This window comes from Nuphar pumila, chromosome 14 (assembly GCF_984573655.1).
Source record: "Nuphar pumila chromosome 14, dmNupPumi1.hap1.1, whole genome shotgun sequence".
Taxonomy (NCBI): domain Eukaryota; kingdom Viridiplantae; phylum Streptophyta; class Magnoliopsida; order Nymphaeales; family Nymphaeaceae; genus Nuphar; species Nuphar pumila.
Genome location: NC_143262.1, coordinates 30,130,575 through 30,145,996, shown reverse-complemented (window position 1 = coordinate 30,145,996; position 15,422 = coordinate 30,130,575). Strand labels below are relative to the sequence as shown.

Sequence of the window (15,422 nt, the reverse complement as noted above, 5' to 3'; positions counted from 1 at the left end):
CAACAACAGGACCAATTCCAAAGAAAATCATAGCTGTATTCACTTTGGAAACGTTATGCTTGTTGACTTGTTGGTATCTAATACATACGTACGTAGAAACATATATAAACATCTAACTTGTCCAATTGCTTGGCAGACATTTAAAAACACTGACATGTCTTGATCAAAGAATGAGAAAAATAACATGTATATAACTTCTATTTGAACAAGAAAAACCAAGCACATGCATATACTTTGTGTAAATTACAGCATAAAGTGTAAGAATGTTTAACATACAATGGTCAAGACTTCTGAAGGAGAAGCAGAAGATTCAATATACACTATAGAACATTATAATGTCGGTGCAATGGTCTTCGTTCTCTTCTTTTCTTCTCATTTCAAGCTACAATGCAGTGTGTGTTGTTTCAAGCTTATGTGACACAGATACTCCACTTTGGCCATATTGAAAACTTCAAAAAAATGGCTGTATAACTGTATATGAAGCCGTATCCATGTGACATAGGTTTCAAGTCCAGTCCTTGTTCGAGGGCCTCAAACACAAATTGAAATTTATAAAAATAATTGCCAATGTTATTGAATGGGCCATAGATATTAGAATTAGAGCTGAATTTCATGAAAGGTCATCATAAGGATGTCACACCATATGACAACATGGATAAGAAAAGAAACAAAAAATTTCATAAAGGTCCAATAGATGAATGATGACCTTTAAACCAATGCAAAATGTATGAAGCTGTGATCCCCACTGTCTAGCAACTTTTGCTTTTGCTAAATGGCGTGAAGCAACAGAAGCAACAAGCGATGAGTCAAGACCTCCAGACAATAAGACACCAAATGGCACATCTGTCATGAGCCTTTTAAATACAGCCTGCATAAGTTGAGCGAAATTATATAAATCCAATATCATACTTGGATGAACATTGCTCCATGATAAAGAGATCAAAGCTATCACTTAATACATATTAAAATTTGATGCTAGGTATCAAGGAAAGGAGGAATTTCAAAAAAAAATTATCCCAAGCTATTACAATGCATAACATCCAATGATCAATTAAAATATGGATATGCTTGATGTAGATTACAAGAAACGCAACACAGTAAAGTACACATGATCGCTGTTTAAAAGGAAATATTTGACTCTTTCAATGAATTAAAAATCTATTTTCTGAAGTATGGTGAGCTGTTCCATGAATTCCCTCGAAGCAATCTGCTAGAAATGAATTAAAAAAAATGCTGCCAGTAGAGTCATCATAATGACAAGTGACAACAGAGGAGGTCATGAAAACCCACAAAAAAGGTAACTAAAGTTTCAGTAGACAAACAACTCTGAGACCATAAATCCAAACAGAAACATAAGAAGCAACTCTACCTATAGAATGCTGAAATAAGCTGATAGCAGCCTGGTGCCACCCTCATGATTTTTCTTTATTGTTGTATTTTCAGTTTGGGGCAAGTTTGGATATCTCTCTCGTTAAGAACTTATGGATTTGATGATCCAAGTAGGCGTATGGGGTATTAGGGGTTACTAAGAGGGATACAGAGGTCTTTTAGGGTCAATAAGGGCTGCATGAGGAATAATTGAATTTTCAAGGGCAAGGAAGTCCTTTGGTGTGGCTCAACACCCCACCAAGGGCCTGGTGATCTTTTTACATGGCTCAACGACCCCTAGGGGCATTGTTATCATTTGTCAGGGGAGGCAATCTCTCCCAGAGATATTTTCTAAGGTGGAAACGTTCAGGTGGCTTGGAGGCCTATAAATACCTGCAAGGCATTGTAGATGTATCATATTCTGAATTCTAAATCAATTGAGGATTCTCAATTTGGCCTATTAGCTTTTTGGTAGGATTGACTCTTTCCCTTTTGGAAGAGATTGGCTCCCTTGGATCCTTTCCAAAGGAGATACCTGCCTTCTTTTCCCCTTTCCAAATTCGTGAAACCCTCTCTCTCTCTCTCTCTCTCTCTCTCTCTCTCTCTCTCTCTCTCTCTCTCTCTCTCTCTCTCTCCCTTCAGTGCCTGATTTTAGGAATCAGACTAGCAATTACAAGGAACAAATTACAAATGTCACAAGATCCCCGATATGATCTGCAATATTGGAAAGAGGAGCTCATAAAATAGTGAAAGAAATATCACATAAAAGTGAAAAAATGAGCTTGCTGAGAAAACCAAAACTGTTCGAGGATAAAATCAATTTTAGAAAGGGCTCCCACTCTTTTGGTGTGGATGATTCATGCACATCACCAAGAAGAAGGGGCATCACGAGTTCGAAAACGACTGGTGCATGTCCCTTGCCACAAGCCCGAAGCTGGGTGTACTCCCAGGTGGACAAAGGGGACATAGAACGTAGCTGATAACTTGGTGACATGATAAAATTTAGAATCTCAAACTGGAATTTTCACAGCCTCCATCGAATACAGTCTATCTCTAAGGTCACCAATGCTTAAGTGCAGAAAGAAATATAAATGCATTTAAGTACCATATGCTTCTGCATCAAAAAAATAGTAGGTCATCCTGCTCAGATCCGAGCAAAGTATTGGTTTCTAGTTACAACATAGCATACATTGAGAAACCAGAACATGTTATACCTACTATAGTAAAATAGTTACATTTGAAAGGCATTAAGTTAAGGGCTGATAATAGTATCAGTTTCAAAACTGATAATGGTATGAAACAGATTCTTTGATTGTAAATCTTTCAAAAGAGAAACCAAAGCTATATGTTCCATGTGAGAGCTGGGTTGATAGACGGATCATACAAGAAAATTTGAGAAATATCTGAAATCCATAATCAGTAGGTGAAGTTTACTGGGTTTAGAAAAAAACTAGTCAGATATACTAGACATACAAAAATGTGAAGATTTCTGCCTTGGGAACTAAGCCCTGCACTAAATGGAGCAGCAAGAGAGAGAGCACGTTGGGTGTGAAGGGACAACTCTCTCATAATTAGGGTTTACATCCTATAACCGATATAAAGACTTCAACAATTTATGCATTTGGCCTTTTATATCTAAACAATATTATATAGGGACCGTGAGACTCTGTTATAACTTGAAAGACACATTTATCCCCATACATAAACAAACATGCAAACATACAAACACATTCTATCCTTAAAAAGAAATGCATTAATATCATCAGCAAGATAAACTTGTATGAAAATACACAAAAATAGAAAATCTGACAAAAAAATAGAGGCAACAAAAATCAATACCATTTCAAAAGCCTCACGCAGAAGTAATCGATCATAGGAAGCTGATGGTATCAGTTCAGAGTACCAAGGCGGGTTATACCATCTTCGAAGTTCTCCTGCACATAACCGAATAAAACAAGGAACAAGCATCCTAAGATCAAGGATTTAAATTGCAAACCAACTGAAATTAATTATATTGGCTGCAGTCTAAAAAGCAATTATTTCCTCATCCTAGGAGCTCTAGCAGCAGTAAATGATCCTCAAAATATCTAACACAAATTCTGTTGTTGTAGAGAGATAAGAAAAGATTTAATAGCCATAGCAAGAGCCTTACCAGATTTGCTAGAATATATATGTCCAGGAGGAAAGGCCACAAAACGTTCACAATCATCACTCAATGCTTTCATTTCTGATGCAAACCAGATAGATCCTGGAGGAGAGAAAAAATAGCAGCCTTGTCAATTTAAAGATACCATTAGTAACATAAGACGCCTAAGGGGCCCTTAAACAAGTGTAAGAAACCTAGCTCAAACAATATCAAAGATAGAGATAATCCAAATCTTGGATAAAAATTCAATTTAATGAAAAAAAAAAGATTGTAAAGCAATTAAGTAAACTAATGATTACTTTCCACAGAAGAAGTCCTTGAACAAGTGCACATACACAGACAAACGCATGCATGCTCGCATACCCCCATCCATATTTTCTCCAGAAATTTTGTTAGTGTTATTCCTAAATGGGTTTCTTACCGGAGGCCAGATGTTTGTGACCATGCATGGATAAGAGTCTTGCTTGAACTATAGACTGTAAGGAAATGAGTGCCTCTAACGATGTTCACCAAATCACCAAAGTGGACATACAAAAGAACCGCAACAAAGTCCACCAAAGTAAACACACAAAAGAATCACAAACAGGCTCACAAAACCCACTAAAGGGGCACTCAAAGAATGCTCACAAATGTAAAAAAATAATATTCTATTGATGTAGAATTTATGCAAGAAGCATTACACATGAGAGGGGTTTCACCCCTATATATACACAAAAATGAGGAGCTTCAAAGAGTTGTAGGACCTCTCCTGACAACTCTATTTTTTGACTAGTCAACAAGTGTTGACCAGTTCAACAAGAACAAAAAAGTTTAAAATAAATTAAGCTAGTTACATATATATATATATATATATATGTATGTATAAAATACATATACATACATATTTACATAATATATATACATTTTTAACACTCCCCCCTTAAACTTACGGTTGGATAACCAAAAGTTTGCCTAAGAGATTGAAATCTAGGAGCAGCGAGAGGTTTGGTAAAGAAATCCGCCAAATAATATTCCTCTTGTACATAGTGACAATTCATCTCAATATGCTTGGTACGTTCGTGAAAGGTCCTATTGCAGGCAATGTATATGAAACTTTTGTTGTCACAAAAAAGAAGTGATGCTCCTTCAAACTGGACACCCATATCAGCTAGCAATCTTCTTAGCCCAACCACTTCAATAATGATTGTAGCCATGGCTCGGTATTCTACTTCACTAGAAGAGAGTTAGACGCTCATATCAACTAGTAATCTTCTTAACCAAACCACTTCAATAGTGGTTGTAGCCATGGCTCGGTATTCTGCTTCATTAGAAAAGAGAGAGGCCTCTTGTTGCTTCTTACGTCGCCATGAAATAAATGATTCACCTAAAAACACACAAAAACTTGTAGTTAAATCAAATGTTGAAGAAGCAGACAAAAAAAGTCCTCGAAAAATAAAAGTCTTAATATATCTTATAATACGCAAAACTGCTCCCATATGAACAAAAGTGGGAACATGCTAAACTGGCTTGTTGTGTGAACATGTGCTATATCAGGTCTCGTAATTAAAAGATAAGAAAGTGCCCCGATAAGTTGTCTGTATGGCATCAAATTTTTCAGTGGTTCTCAATCATCAATTCTCATCTTAGTATTGACAACTTCAGGAGTGTCAGCCTTCTTATCATTTGAGATTTCAAACCTAGCAACAATATCTAGAGCAAGTTTAGATTGAGTCAATAGATAACCTCTAGAAGAATAAGCTACTTCAATTCTAAAAAAATATTTTAAAAACCCAAATCAGTCATTTCAAAATATTTTTTGAGAAGTTTTTTAATGTGTTTAATTCTCTATTTGTCTCCTTCAGCGATAACCATGTCGTCCACATAGAAGAGAAGAATAATCATACCTGTATCAGAATCTTTAACAAACAAAGTTGTGTCAGCCAAACAAGAATGAAATTCAATATCAAGCATAACTTGATTAAACCTGTCATATCATGTCTTTGGCGCTTGTTTAAGACCATAAAGAGCTTTATCCAAATGAAGAGTTTTTCCTCTAGGAATAGTTATACCAGGTGGTGCTTCCAAATAAACTTCTTCAGCTAAATTCACATTAAAATATGTACTCTTAACGTCCATCTGATATATTGGTCATCTTCTCACAGAGACTAGATCTACTAAGGTTCTAATTGTGATCATCCTAGTGTTAAAAATTGTAATCTCATAGAGAATCTCATATGTAAATATCTCATAATATGTAATCTTTTTTTTCAGTTTAGTTACAATAGCATAGGTTAGTTAGATTTTTTACTTTTAGCTTATTTTTCAGTTTTGGACATAGCATAGACCTTTTGCTTTTTTACTAAGTCAAAAAGCAAAAGCTATTATTTTTTCAGTTTTAGACAAAGCATAAAAAAAAGCTAAAGAGAGTCGTTGGACACTCCAACGGCTCTATTTAGAGACGTTGGAGTGTCCAACAACTCTCCCTTGCCATCTCATTTCATGTATAAATATGGGGTGTTACCCCATTGTATTCTAATACTTTTTGTGTGGGTTTTGTCCCACTTGAATGAAATATATTCTTCACTTTTTCATTTGAAATCTCTCTTTTGAGTATTATGTGTGTGAACCCTAGTGGTTCTTAAGTATTTGCTTTGTGTATGAACCTTTATGGTTCGTGAAGAAGCATTTGAAGTTTGTTTGAGGATTCCATTTTCTTACACCTAGCAACTGGGGTAAATATTTTTTATATTTTATTCTATACTCTTAAGAATATCCCTTGGCAACTAATTTCGCTTTATATCTTTCAAGAGTTTCATCACTCTTGGTTTTACCTTATACACCCATCTATAACCTATAACTTTCCTGGGAGAATGTCTTGAATAGTTCAAGTATTTGCTCTTTCTAAGGCATCTAGCTCTACCCATTCATAGTGTTCTTTTGCTTGAGCATATGTCGAGGATTTTACCAGAGTTGCCAGTTGAGGAAGCGGGAGCGGGAAGCGATACGGGAAGTGGGAGCAGGAAGTGAGGCACTTTCAAAAACGTAGGAAGCGGAGAAGCATGGGACCACTTAGAAGAAAATTATGAACCGTCTCGGAAGCGACCTAGGAAGCGAACCGAAAGCGACCTAAGAAGCGAACCGGAAGCGAGGGAGAAGCGAAAAAAATGAAAAAAAGGGGGAAGCGTGGGGGAAGCGTGTTTCCCATAAAAGGGGAATGTGCTTCCCATAAAAGGGAAGCGTGCTTCCCAAAAAAGGGGGACACTTCCCCACGCATTTCGGAAGCACGATGTTTCGTGCTTCCGAAGCGTGTATCGGGAAAGCGCGCTTCCCCATTACCCTAGGCGCTTCTGGTAATTCTGGATTTTACATATGAATGTATTAATGCAATATAGGCTTGGTACTTAGGTGAAAATGAGTCATAAATTTCTCAGGAGGTTTTGATGTAAAACCCACGTTTCTTTTAAAAAAAATATTTGTATTGGACCCGGGCCGGGTCGGGTCCGAACCCGACTTGGGCCCCTTTTCATTAGGGTTTTAGTAACTCGACTCAGGAAGAGGATTTTAAATCCTCTTCCCGAGCGCCGCAACACCCCCCCCCCTCCACCTGCGATTTCGGGGAGATAAGGGGAAACCCATTGGGGTTTCCCCATTCATTGCCCCCCCTGTGCCTTTAAGAACTGTGTAGGAGAGCGAGGGGAGGCACGCCTCCCTTTCGCAGCCCTTCGATCCCCTCGCGACGACCCCCCCTCCTCCTTTGCTGCGCTCGCCACCAACGTTGTCGCTGCGACCCACGCCGACGCCGGCCACCGCCTCCCAGGTACGCTTCTCCTCCTCCCTCTACTTCTCTCTCTTTCCCCCCCCCCCCCCCCCCCCTTTCTCTGTCACCTCGCAGGGAGGCCGACAGGCGGCGCACGGCCCCTGTCACGCCCCCCCCCCCCTCTCCTCTGTGGCCTGCGAAGGGGTCAGCAGGAGGTTGGTGGCTCCTGTCGCCCCGGTCTCTCTCTCTGGCAGGGGTTAGTCCCCCTGCCGCCTCTCGATCACCGGTAGGCAGGGGCAATGTGAAATGAAATGAGGATCTTCGAAACACAAGCTTAGATTAACAAGGGCAAGTGTCAAGAATGACACTGAAGCATAACCCTTAAAAAGGGTATAACTGGAAACAAAATAAAAATAAAAATGTATTCTTTATTGATATGAAAAACCAATTGCTTAAGAAGCATTGGAGTAAAATACAAGAGGGGTTGCACCCCTTTATATACACAGCTGAAAGAGGACTCAATAGAGCTGTTGGGCTCAGTCCAACAGCTCTATTTAGAGTTGTTGGAATGTGTCAGTCCAACAGCTCTATTGCTAGTCAAGTCTGGACAGGACTTGACTAGCAACAGTCATTCTAGTTCAAACTGAACTAGATGACATAAAGACAAAAAATAAAAATAAAGAAAAAAAATTACAGAAAAGAAAGAAATGAAAAATGTATTTATATATATAATAATATAATATTATTATATATACATATATGTACAGTTTTACATTTTAACACTCCCCCTCAAACTTACGGTACAATGAGCGAAAGTTTGTCTAAGAGAAAGTGAAATCGGGGAACAGCGAGAGGCTTTATAAATAAGTCTGCTAACTGATATTCTGAAGTGACATATGACAGATCAATTATCCCGTGTAGATATTCCTCTCTGACGTAGTGACAATCCATTTCGATGTGTTTGGTGCGTTCGTGGAATGTTCTGTTACTGACAATGTAGATCGCACTTTTGTTGTCACAACACATTTGTGAAGCCTTTGTTGCTTCAGCTCCCATGTCAGCAAGCAGTCGTCGGAGCCAAACTACTTTCATGGTCGTGGTTGCCATGGCTCTGTATTCAGCTTCGGTGGATGAGAGAGATACCTTCTGCTGCTTTTTACACCTCCACGAGATTAATGATTCCCCTAAAAAGACACAAAAGCCAGTGGTTGAGTGTCTGTTATTGGGATCACCTCCCCAATCAGCATCAGTATATGCAATTAAATCAAGAGAAGAGGAGGAAGATAAGAAAAGATCTCGTGAAAGAGAGGACTTGATGTATCTGATAATACGCATGATTGCTCCCATATGAACAGAAGTAGGAGCATGTTGAAATTGACTTGCTGTATGAACAGCATGTGCTATATCTGGTCTGGTAATGGATAGATAGGAAAGTGCCCCGACAAGCTGTCTGTAAGGAGTAGGGTCTGCAAGAAGTTCTCCATCATCAATCTTCATTTTAACATTAACAACTTCTAGAGTGTCAACTTTCTTATCATCAGTAATACCAGAACTGAAAACAATATTAAAAGCAAATTTAGTCTGAGATAATAAATATCCTCTAGGAGAATAAGCAACTTCAATGCCTAAAAAATATCTCAACAAGCTCAAATCAGTCATTTCAAAATGAGATTTAAGAAGTATTTTGATTGTTTCAACTCCCTGTTTATCGCTTCCGGTGATGATCATATCATCCACATAAAGAAGAAGCACAATGATCTCTGCATCAAAATTCTTAATAAACAAAGCAGTGTCAGTTAAACAGAATTGAAAACCAATATCAATCATAACACGACTAAACCTATCATACCAAGCTTTTGGTGCTTGTTTAAGTCCATAAAGAGCTTTTTCTAAGCGAAGGACTTTACCCTTAGGAATACTTAGACCAGGAGGGGGTTCCATATATACTTCTTCAACTAGCTTTCCATTTAAAAAAGCATTTTTGACATCTATTTGAAAAATAGACCATTTTTTGATAGAAGCTAAGGCAATTAAGGTTCGGACAATAGTCATACGAGCCACCGGAGCAAAGGTTTCTTCATAATCAATCCCATATTCTTGGGCATAACCTTTGGCTACTAAACGGGCTTTATATCTTTCAAGAGTACCATCACTCTTGGTTTTAATTTTATAAACCCATTGACATCCTATAGTTTCCTTCCCTAGAGGAAGATCTTGAATATTCCATGTAGAAGCCTTTTTCAAGTGCATCTAATTCAGTTTTCATGGCTTCTATCCATTTGATATCATTTTTTGCTTGAAAATATGTGGATGGTTCTTCATATGAGTGAATTAATGCAATAACTGCCCTATATGTGGGTGAGAAAGACTCGTATGATACAAACTTTCCTGAAGGCCTCGAGATTCGGGATGATTGTCTAGTTGGAATGTTAGAATATTTCTCAAGTGCACATGGAGGATTAGACTCTTGTCGCCTGGAATATTGAATACTAGTATCTTTATGAACTTCTTCATTTTCAACATTAAGATCAATAATCATATGTTGATGTTAGATCTAGCAAAAAGGAGTACTCAGTGACGTCTTTTAATTTTCTAAAATCAAAGAAGCTCTCCTTTTCAAGAAAGGAAACATTTCTAGACACATATAGTTTATTATTTTTGAAGTCAAAACATCTATAACCTTTCTGGTTTTCAGCATATCCTAAAAAGGCACAGGGAATCGCACGAGGGAAAAGTTTATCATTTTTGTCAGTAAATATGAAACATTTGCACCCAAATATTCTTAGTCTAGATTAGTCTGGAGAAATGTTCATAAGTTTTTCAATGGGAGTGATATTTTGTAACGAAGAAGATGGCATCCTATTAATGAGATAGGTGGCAGTTAAGGCAGCTTTTGCCCAAAAGTCTTTCGGGACTTGATTTGCTATTAATAAAGTCTTAGTGGTTTCTATAATATGGCGATGTTTTCGTTCTGCCAGTCCATTTTGTTGAGGTGTATAAGGACAAGATCTTTGATGTGTGATGCCATGCAATTTAAGATAATTTTGAAAATCTGTGGATAAAAACTCTCTCCCTGAATCTGTGCGAAAAATAGTAATATCATTTTGAAACTTGTTTTTAACCATATTATGAAAAGTTTGAAAGTATGAAAATACTTCAGACTTATGTTTGAGAAAGTACATCCACGTATGTCGGGAGAAATCATCGACAAAAATAACATAGTAAACAAATCCTCCTTTAGAAATTACTGGTGCAGGACCCCAAACATCCGAGTGTATTAATTCAAGTGGTCTTGAAGAGAAAAAGGTTTTGTTCTGAAATGGTAATCTTTTCATTTTGCCGAGAATACAATCTTTACAATCAAATGATTCAGAGTTACAAAATTTCCCTAGATTTGGAAAATGTTGGATTTTGGCTATATGTGGGTGACCAAGTCTCTTATGCCACAGTTCCAACTCTATTTTTTGAATATTATAACAAAAAACTTTCTTCGACATTTCCAAAAAATCCATGTAATAAAGTCCTTCTCTATGGCCTTCCCCAATCAGCTTGCTTGACTGGCGATCCTGTACCCAACAACCATGAGAAGAAAAAGAAATATTACACTCATAATCAAAAATTTGAGATACAGATAAAAGATTTAAATTTAATTTGGGAACATGTCTAATTTCTGGAATAAAAAAAAAATTGTTTTATAAATTTTTTCAAAATTTCTTATTCCTTCTATTTCAAGAGAAGTCCCATCAGCAGTAAAGACTTTTGACACACTTGTTTTATTTTTAACACATTTGGATAGACTTTGATTATTTGGGGTCATATGAAAAGATGCACCAGAGTCAAGAAGCCAAGAAATTTTACCTAGATCAGAAAAAGATGAGGATGCTGCGCCGGTTGAAGCTTCAGATGAGGAAGAGGCACCTTTGATGAGAGGCTGAAGAATCTCCATTAGTTGGGCCAGGGAAACTGGTGCATCCTGATCTTTAGGCTCCGATCCAGCAATTGCAGCTCTTTTTTCTCTCAGCTCCTTAAGTTTGGGACATTGTGGCCTGTAGTGTCCCGGTTCATGACAGTGATGACAAATAACTTTCTTCTTATCATAGTCACCATTTTGTTGGTTAAAGTGAGGAGGCCTATATGATAGAACATGATTCCCTGGTCTAGACACGGCTAAAACGGAATCATCTTCAATTTTTAAAGAACCTTTCCGGAGACGATTTTCTTCAATTGTTAACTCTTCAATAGTTTCAACAATAGAAGGAATTTTTCCCCGGTGAAGTAGGGCTGATTTAGTGGTTTCAAATTCCGGCCTTAATCCAGTGATAAACTGATAAAAATGTTCAGCATCGAGTTGTTTCTGACGAAGCTCGATGTCTTCGGCACAATGCCACTTTGGTTCTAAAAGGGAAAGTTCTTCCCAAAGTTCGGACAACCCATTATAATATTCACGAATAGTTTTGTCTCCTTGTGTCATCATTCGAACTTTTTCTTGGAGGTTGCACACGTGTGCAATATCTTTAAGGGAATACATATTCTTAAGGTATTCTCATGCCTTATCGGCATGATCAAATTTGGCAAGACTGGAGCATTTTTTAATGCAACGCTATTGATAAGCCATGACATTATCTTCGCATGAGATATTCTCCATTCTTTCCATTTCTTCTCGTATGAGGCAATAGCCTTGATTTTCTCTTCTTCCGATAGAGGGACCTCTTTATCTCCCTCCTTTTTAGTAAGAGATAGCTTAGGTTCCGAATCGGAACCATCCACAATCCCCCATAAGCCTTTTCTCCATATATGGTGCTTCATGATTGAAGCCCATGTTACATAGTTCGTATTGCTTAGTTTCATAGGCATGATGGTGACTTTATCATTGTCATCCATCGATTACAAGGAGAGAAAGAATAGGGATAGAAGAGAAACAAGAAGGAAAATGAAAAAGAAAGAAAAAAAAAACAATACAACAAGATGTGAAATCTTCTGCAATGAAGTGATAAAACACTTCTCTTCAAGTGGCGAACACTTTTGCAAACGGGCACGGAAACCAAGGCAGCTTTTCCTCAAGATTTAGTACTTCCGCGGCTTTGATACCATGAAATGAAATGGGGATCTTCGAAACACGAGCTTAGATTAACAAGGGAAAGTGTCAAGAATGACACTAAAGCATAACCCTTAAAAAGGGTATAACTGGAAACAAAATAAAAATAAAAATGTATTCTTTATTGATATGAAAAACCAATTGCTTAAGAAGCATTGGAGTAAAATACAAGAGGGGCTGCACCCCTTTATATACACAGCTGAAAGAGGACTCAATAGAGTTGTTGGACACAGTCCAACAGCTCTATCAGTCCAACAGCTCTATTGCTAGTCAAGTCTGGACAGGACTTGACTAGCAACCGTCATTCTAGTTCAAACTGAACTAGATGACATAAAGACAAAAAATAAAAATAAAGGAAAAAAATTACAGAAAAGAAAGAAATGAAAAATGTATTTATATATATAATAATATAATATTATTATATATAAATATATGTACAGTTTTACATTTTAACACAATACCCCTGCCGCTTCCTGTTTCCCGGCAGGCAGGGGCTCGCCCCGCTGCCTCTAGGGTTTTGGCGCGCAAGGGTAGTGCCCCTGCCGCCTTCCTATCTCGGCTGGCAGGGGCAATGCCCTGTCGCCCTTTGTTTTGTTGGGCTGGCAGGGGCTCGCCCCCTGCCGCCTCTTGGCTTCTGGGAGGGCAGGGGATATCCCCCTGCTGCCCCTTGATTCTCGGCATGCAGGGGCTTGTCCTCCTGTCACCCCCGTCCCGAGCTCTCTCCCTCTCTCTGTCGGCATGGGTTGGCCCCCTGCCGCCTCTCTGCTGTCGGTAGGGGCTGGCCCCTGCTTCCTTGTTGTTGTCGGCCGGGGCTAGCCCTACCGTCTCTTGGCTGTCGGCAGAGGCTCAGCCCCTGCCGCTTCATTGTTGTCGGCAAGGGCTGCCCCCCTGTCGCATCGATGCTGCCGGCAGGGGCTGGCCCCCCTGCCGCTTCGATAAAGTCGGCAGGGGCTGGCCCCCTGCCGTCTCGTGCTTTCGGCAGGGGCTGGCCCCCCTACCGCTTCGATGCCGTCGGCAGGGGCTGGCCCCCCTTGTCGTCTCGTTGCTGTCGGCAGGGGCTCGACCCCTGCCGCTTCGCTGCGGTCGACAGGGGCAGGCCCCCTGCCGCCTTGTTGCTGTCGGCAGGGGCTGGCCCCCTGCCGCCTCATTGTTTTCGACAGAGGCTCATCCCCTGTCGCCCCGCTGTTGTCAGCCGGCAGGGGCTCGCCCCCTGTCGCTTTTCCGTTTTCGGCAAACAGAGGTACACCCCTGCTGCCTCTCTCTTTTTCGATCGACAGGACTGATTTTCTTTTCTTCGCATGATAAATAATGTAGCGTTGAATACTCATACTTTTGCAGACTTCGTATCAAACCCTGCTCTGGCTCCGCGGCCTGAGCCTCGTATCATCTACACCCGTAGACGCACGCAGTTGCACAACATTTCAAGGTAGGGTAAAGTCGCACAAGGGGCAATTGATTAACGTAATTAAGTTGAAATAATTAAGATGTCCATGCTAGATGTACTTAGATTTATATTGTTTCTGCATTGCATATTTTCTTGTCTGCATATTTATGAGTCGAGGTATGATTTTACTCTTTGAGTATTAATTTGCGTATTTGCTTATGTGGTTGAAGGTGGTTTCGCACTTTTTGCAATACTTATGCCCTTAATTGCTTGCATATATACTTGCATGTACGTTCCTATGGGTCGATGTACAATTTCATTCTTCGATCATTATTTTGCATAGTTGCTTATGAGTTGAGGTGTGGTTTCGTATTTCTTGAAATGCATATGCCCTTGTTTGCTTGCATCCATTTTTGCCTGCACGTTTCCTTTGAGTGAGGTACGACTTCGTGTCTCATATATTATTTATTTCCTTATGTGTTTGCCTGTCTAAGTAGACAAGGTATGTTTTTTGTACCCTGTGTGTTACTTATGTGTTTTTCGCTTGATGTGCGGCATCGCAAGTCAAGAGGTGTTTGTCGTCATGTTATAACCTGCATATGCTCACACTTATGGTAAAAATGTACTTACATAAATGTAGTCTTGTGTCTATCCTGATTTCACTTGTTTTCAAAACACTAGAAGTTGTGCTCGTGCATTGCAGTTCTTTAATAGCGACTTTCCTTCTGCAAACCTAGTGCTTTTTAAAATGCACAACTTTTGCAAAGTTAACTTCAAGTCTTGCAGGATTGCGAAGTCACATTCGAGCCCTCCCAAGTCCACACACTTGGGAGAAATGTTTTATAACCCGATTTGAGTTGCGACCCAATTCGAATAACCCCGATCAGGGGCATGAGCCTATGAAGGAGTGGGGTTTTGTTGAAGGACCCATTCTTCATTTATCAATCTAGTGTCGCATGTCGATAGTAAGATAAATTTTGGATGCAAGATTGATAGTGTTGTGCCTTGCGTGAATGACTTAATGTGGCATTATGGCTTTTAAGGATGAATCGTGCCAAATGAGCACTCCTATATCCTTTGGATCGTTATGAAGTTGTGTGTTGGGTGTTCCTTTTGAGAAGCCTACGCACCTCCCTTTTTCAGTGTTGCGTACTTTTATACATGCACGACATGTTAAGTACTTTGTTGATCGGACGAGAGATCCGAGAGGACCTTGTATCATGAAATATGAAAAATATTGTTGAAATGAATTCAAGACTTATCTTGTCAAATTGTGTTGTGTTACTTCTTATGCAGATAATATTTGTTGGGGTTTCTTTGGTGAAACCATATCCCTTTTATCGTAGTCGTACTTTTGACAAGTACGTCCGTACTTTTTGACAAGTATGTCTTCTTACGTTGCTATGATTGGATGAGTAGGTTGTGGCAACCTTGATGAGTGCAAATAACAAAATGTTGAGATCACCTAAATAAGTGATGATTTCTGCCTTCACCGGCAAGATACTCGAGTTGGGTCGAAAGACCAAAGTATGTAGAATGAGTCTTCAGTTAACTACCCCTGATGTACTCATTCGAACCGCTGACAACTGTCAGAAGAGAGGACGGAAAGGTACAAAAACTTCGATGGAAAAGTCATTAATGGCAGTTACAAGCAAAAGACTCGGCTTCCCTAGTCATCGGAGTTAGGGGAAGG

At 39.3% G+C, this 15,422-nt stretch overlaps 1 protein-coding gene across 1 annotated transcript in view; it reads right to left on the bottom strand.

Annotated features, from left to right (window-relative positions):
* The window catches only part of LOC149816716 (asparagine synthetase [glutamine-hydrolyzing] 2-like), a 145,507-nt gene that overhangs the window by 109,334 nt on the left and 20,751 nt on the right, over nt 1–15,422 (bottom strand). The window contains exons 5-7 of the mRNA XM_089987131.1: nt 3,521–3,616; nt 3,208–3,302; nt 707–868 (exon numbers count right to left, since the gene is read on the bottom strand). Coding sequence (XP_089843257.1) covers nt 707–868; nt 3,208–3,302; nt 3,521–3,616 — 353 coding nt within the window. The remainder of the gene's footprint in view (nt 1–706; nt 869–3,207; nt 3,303–3,520; nt 3,617–15,422) is intronic.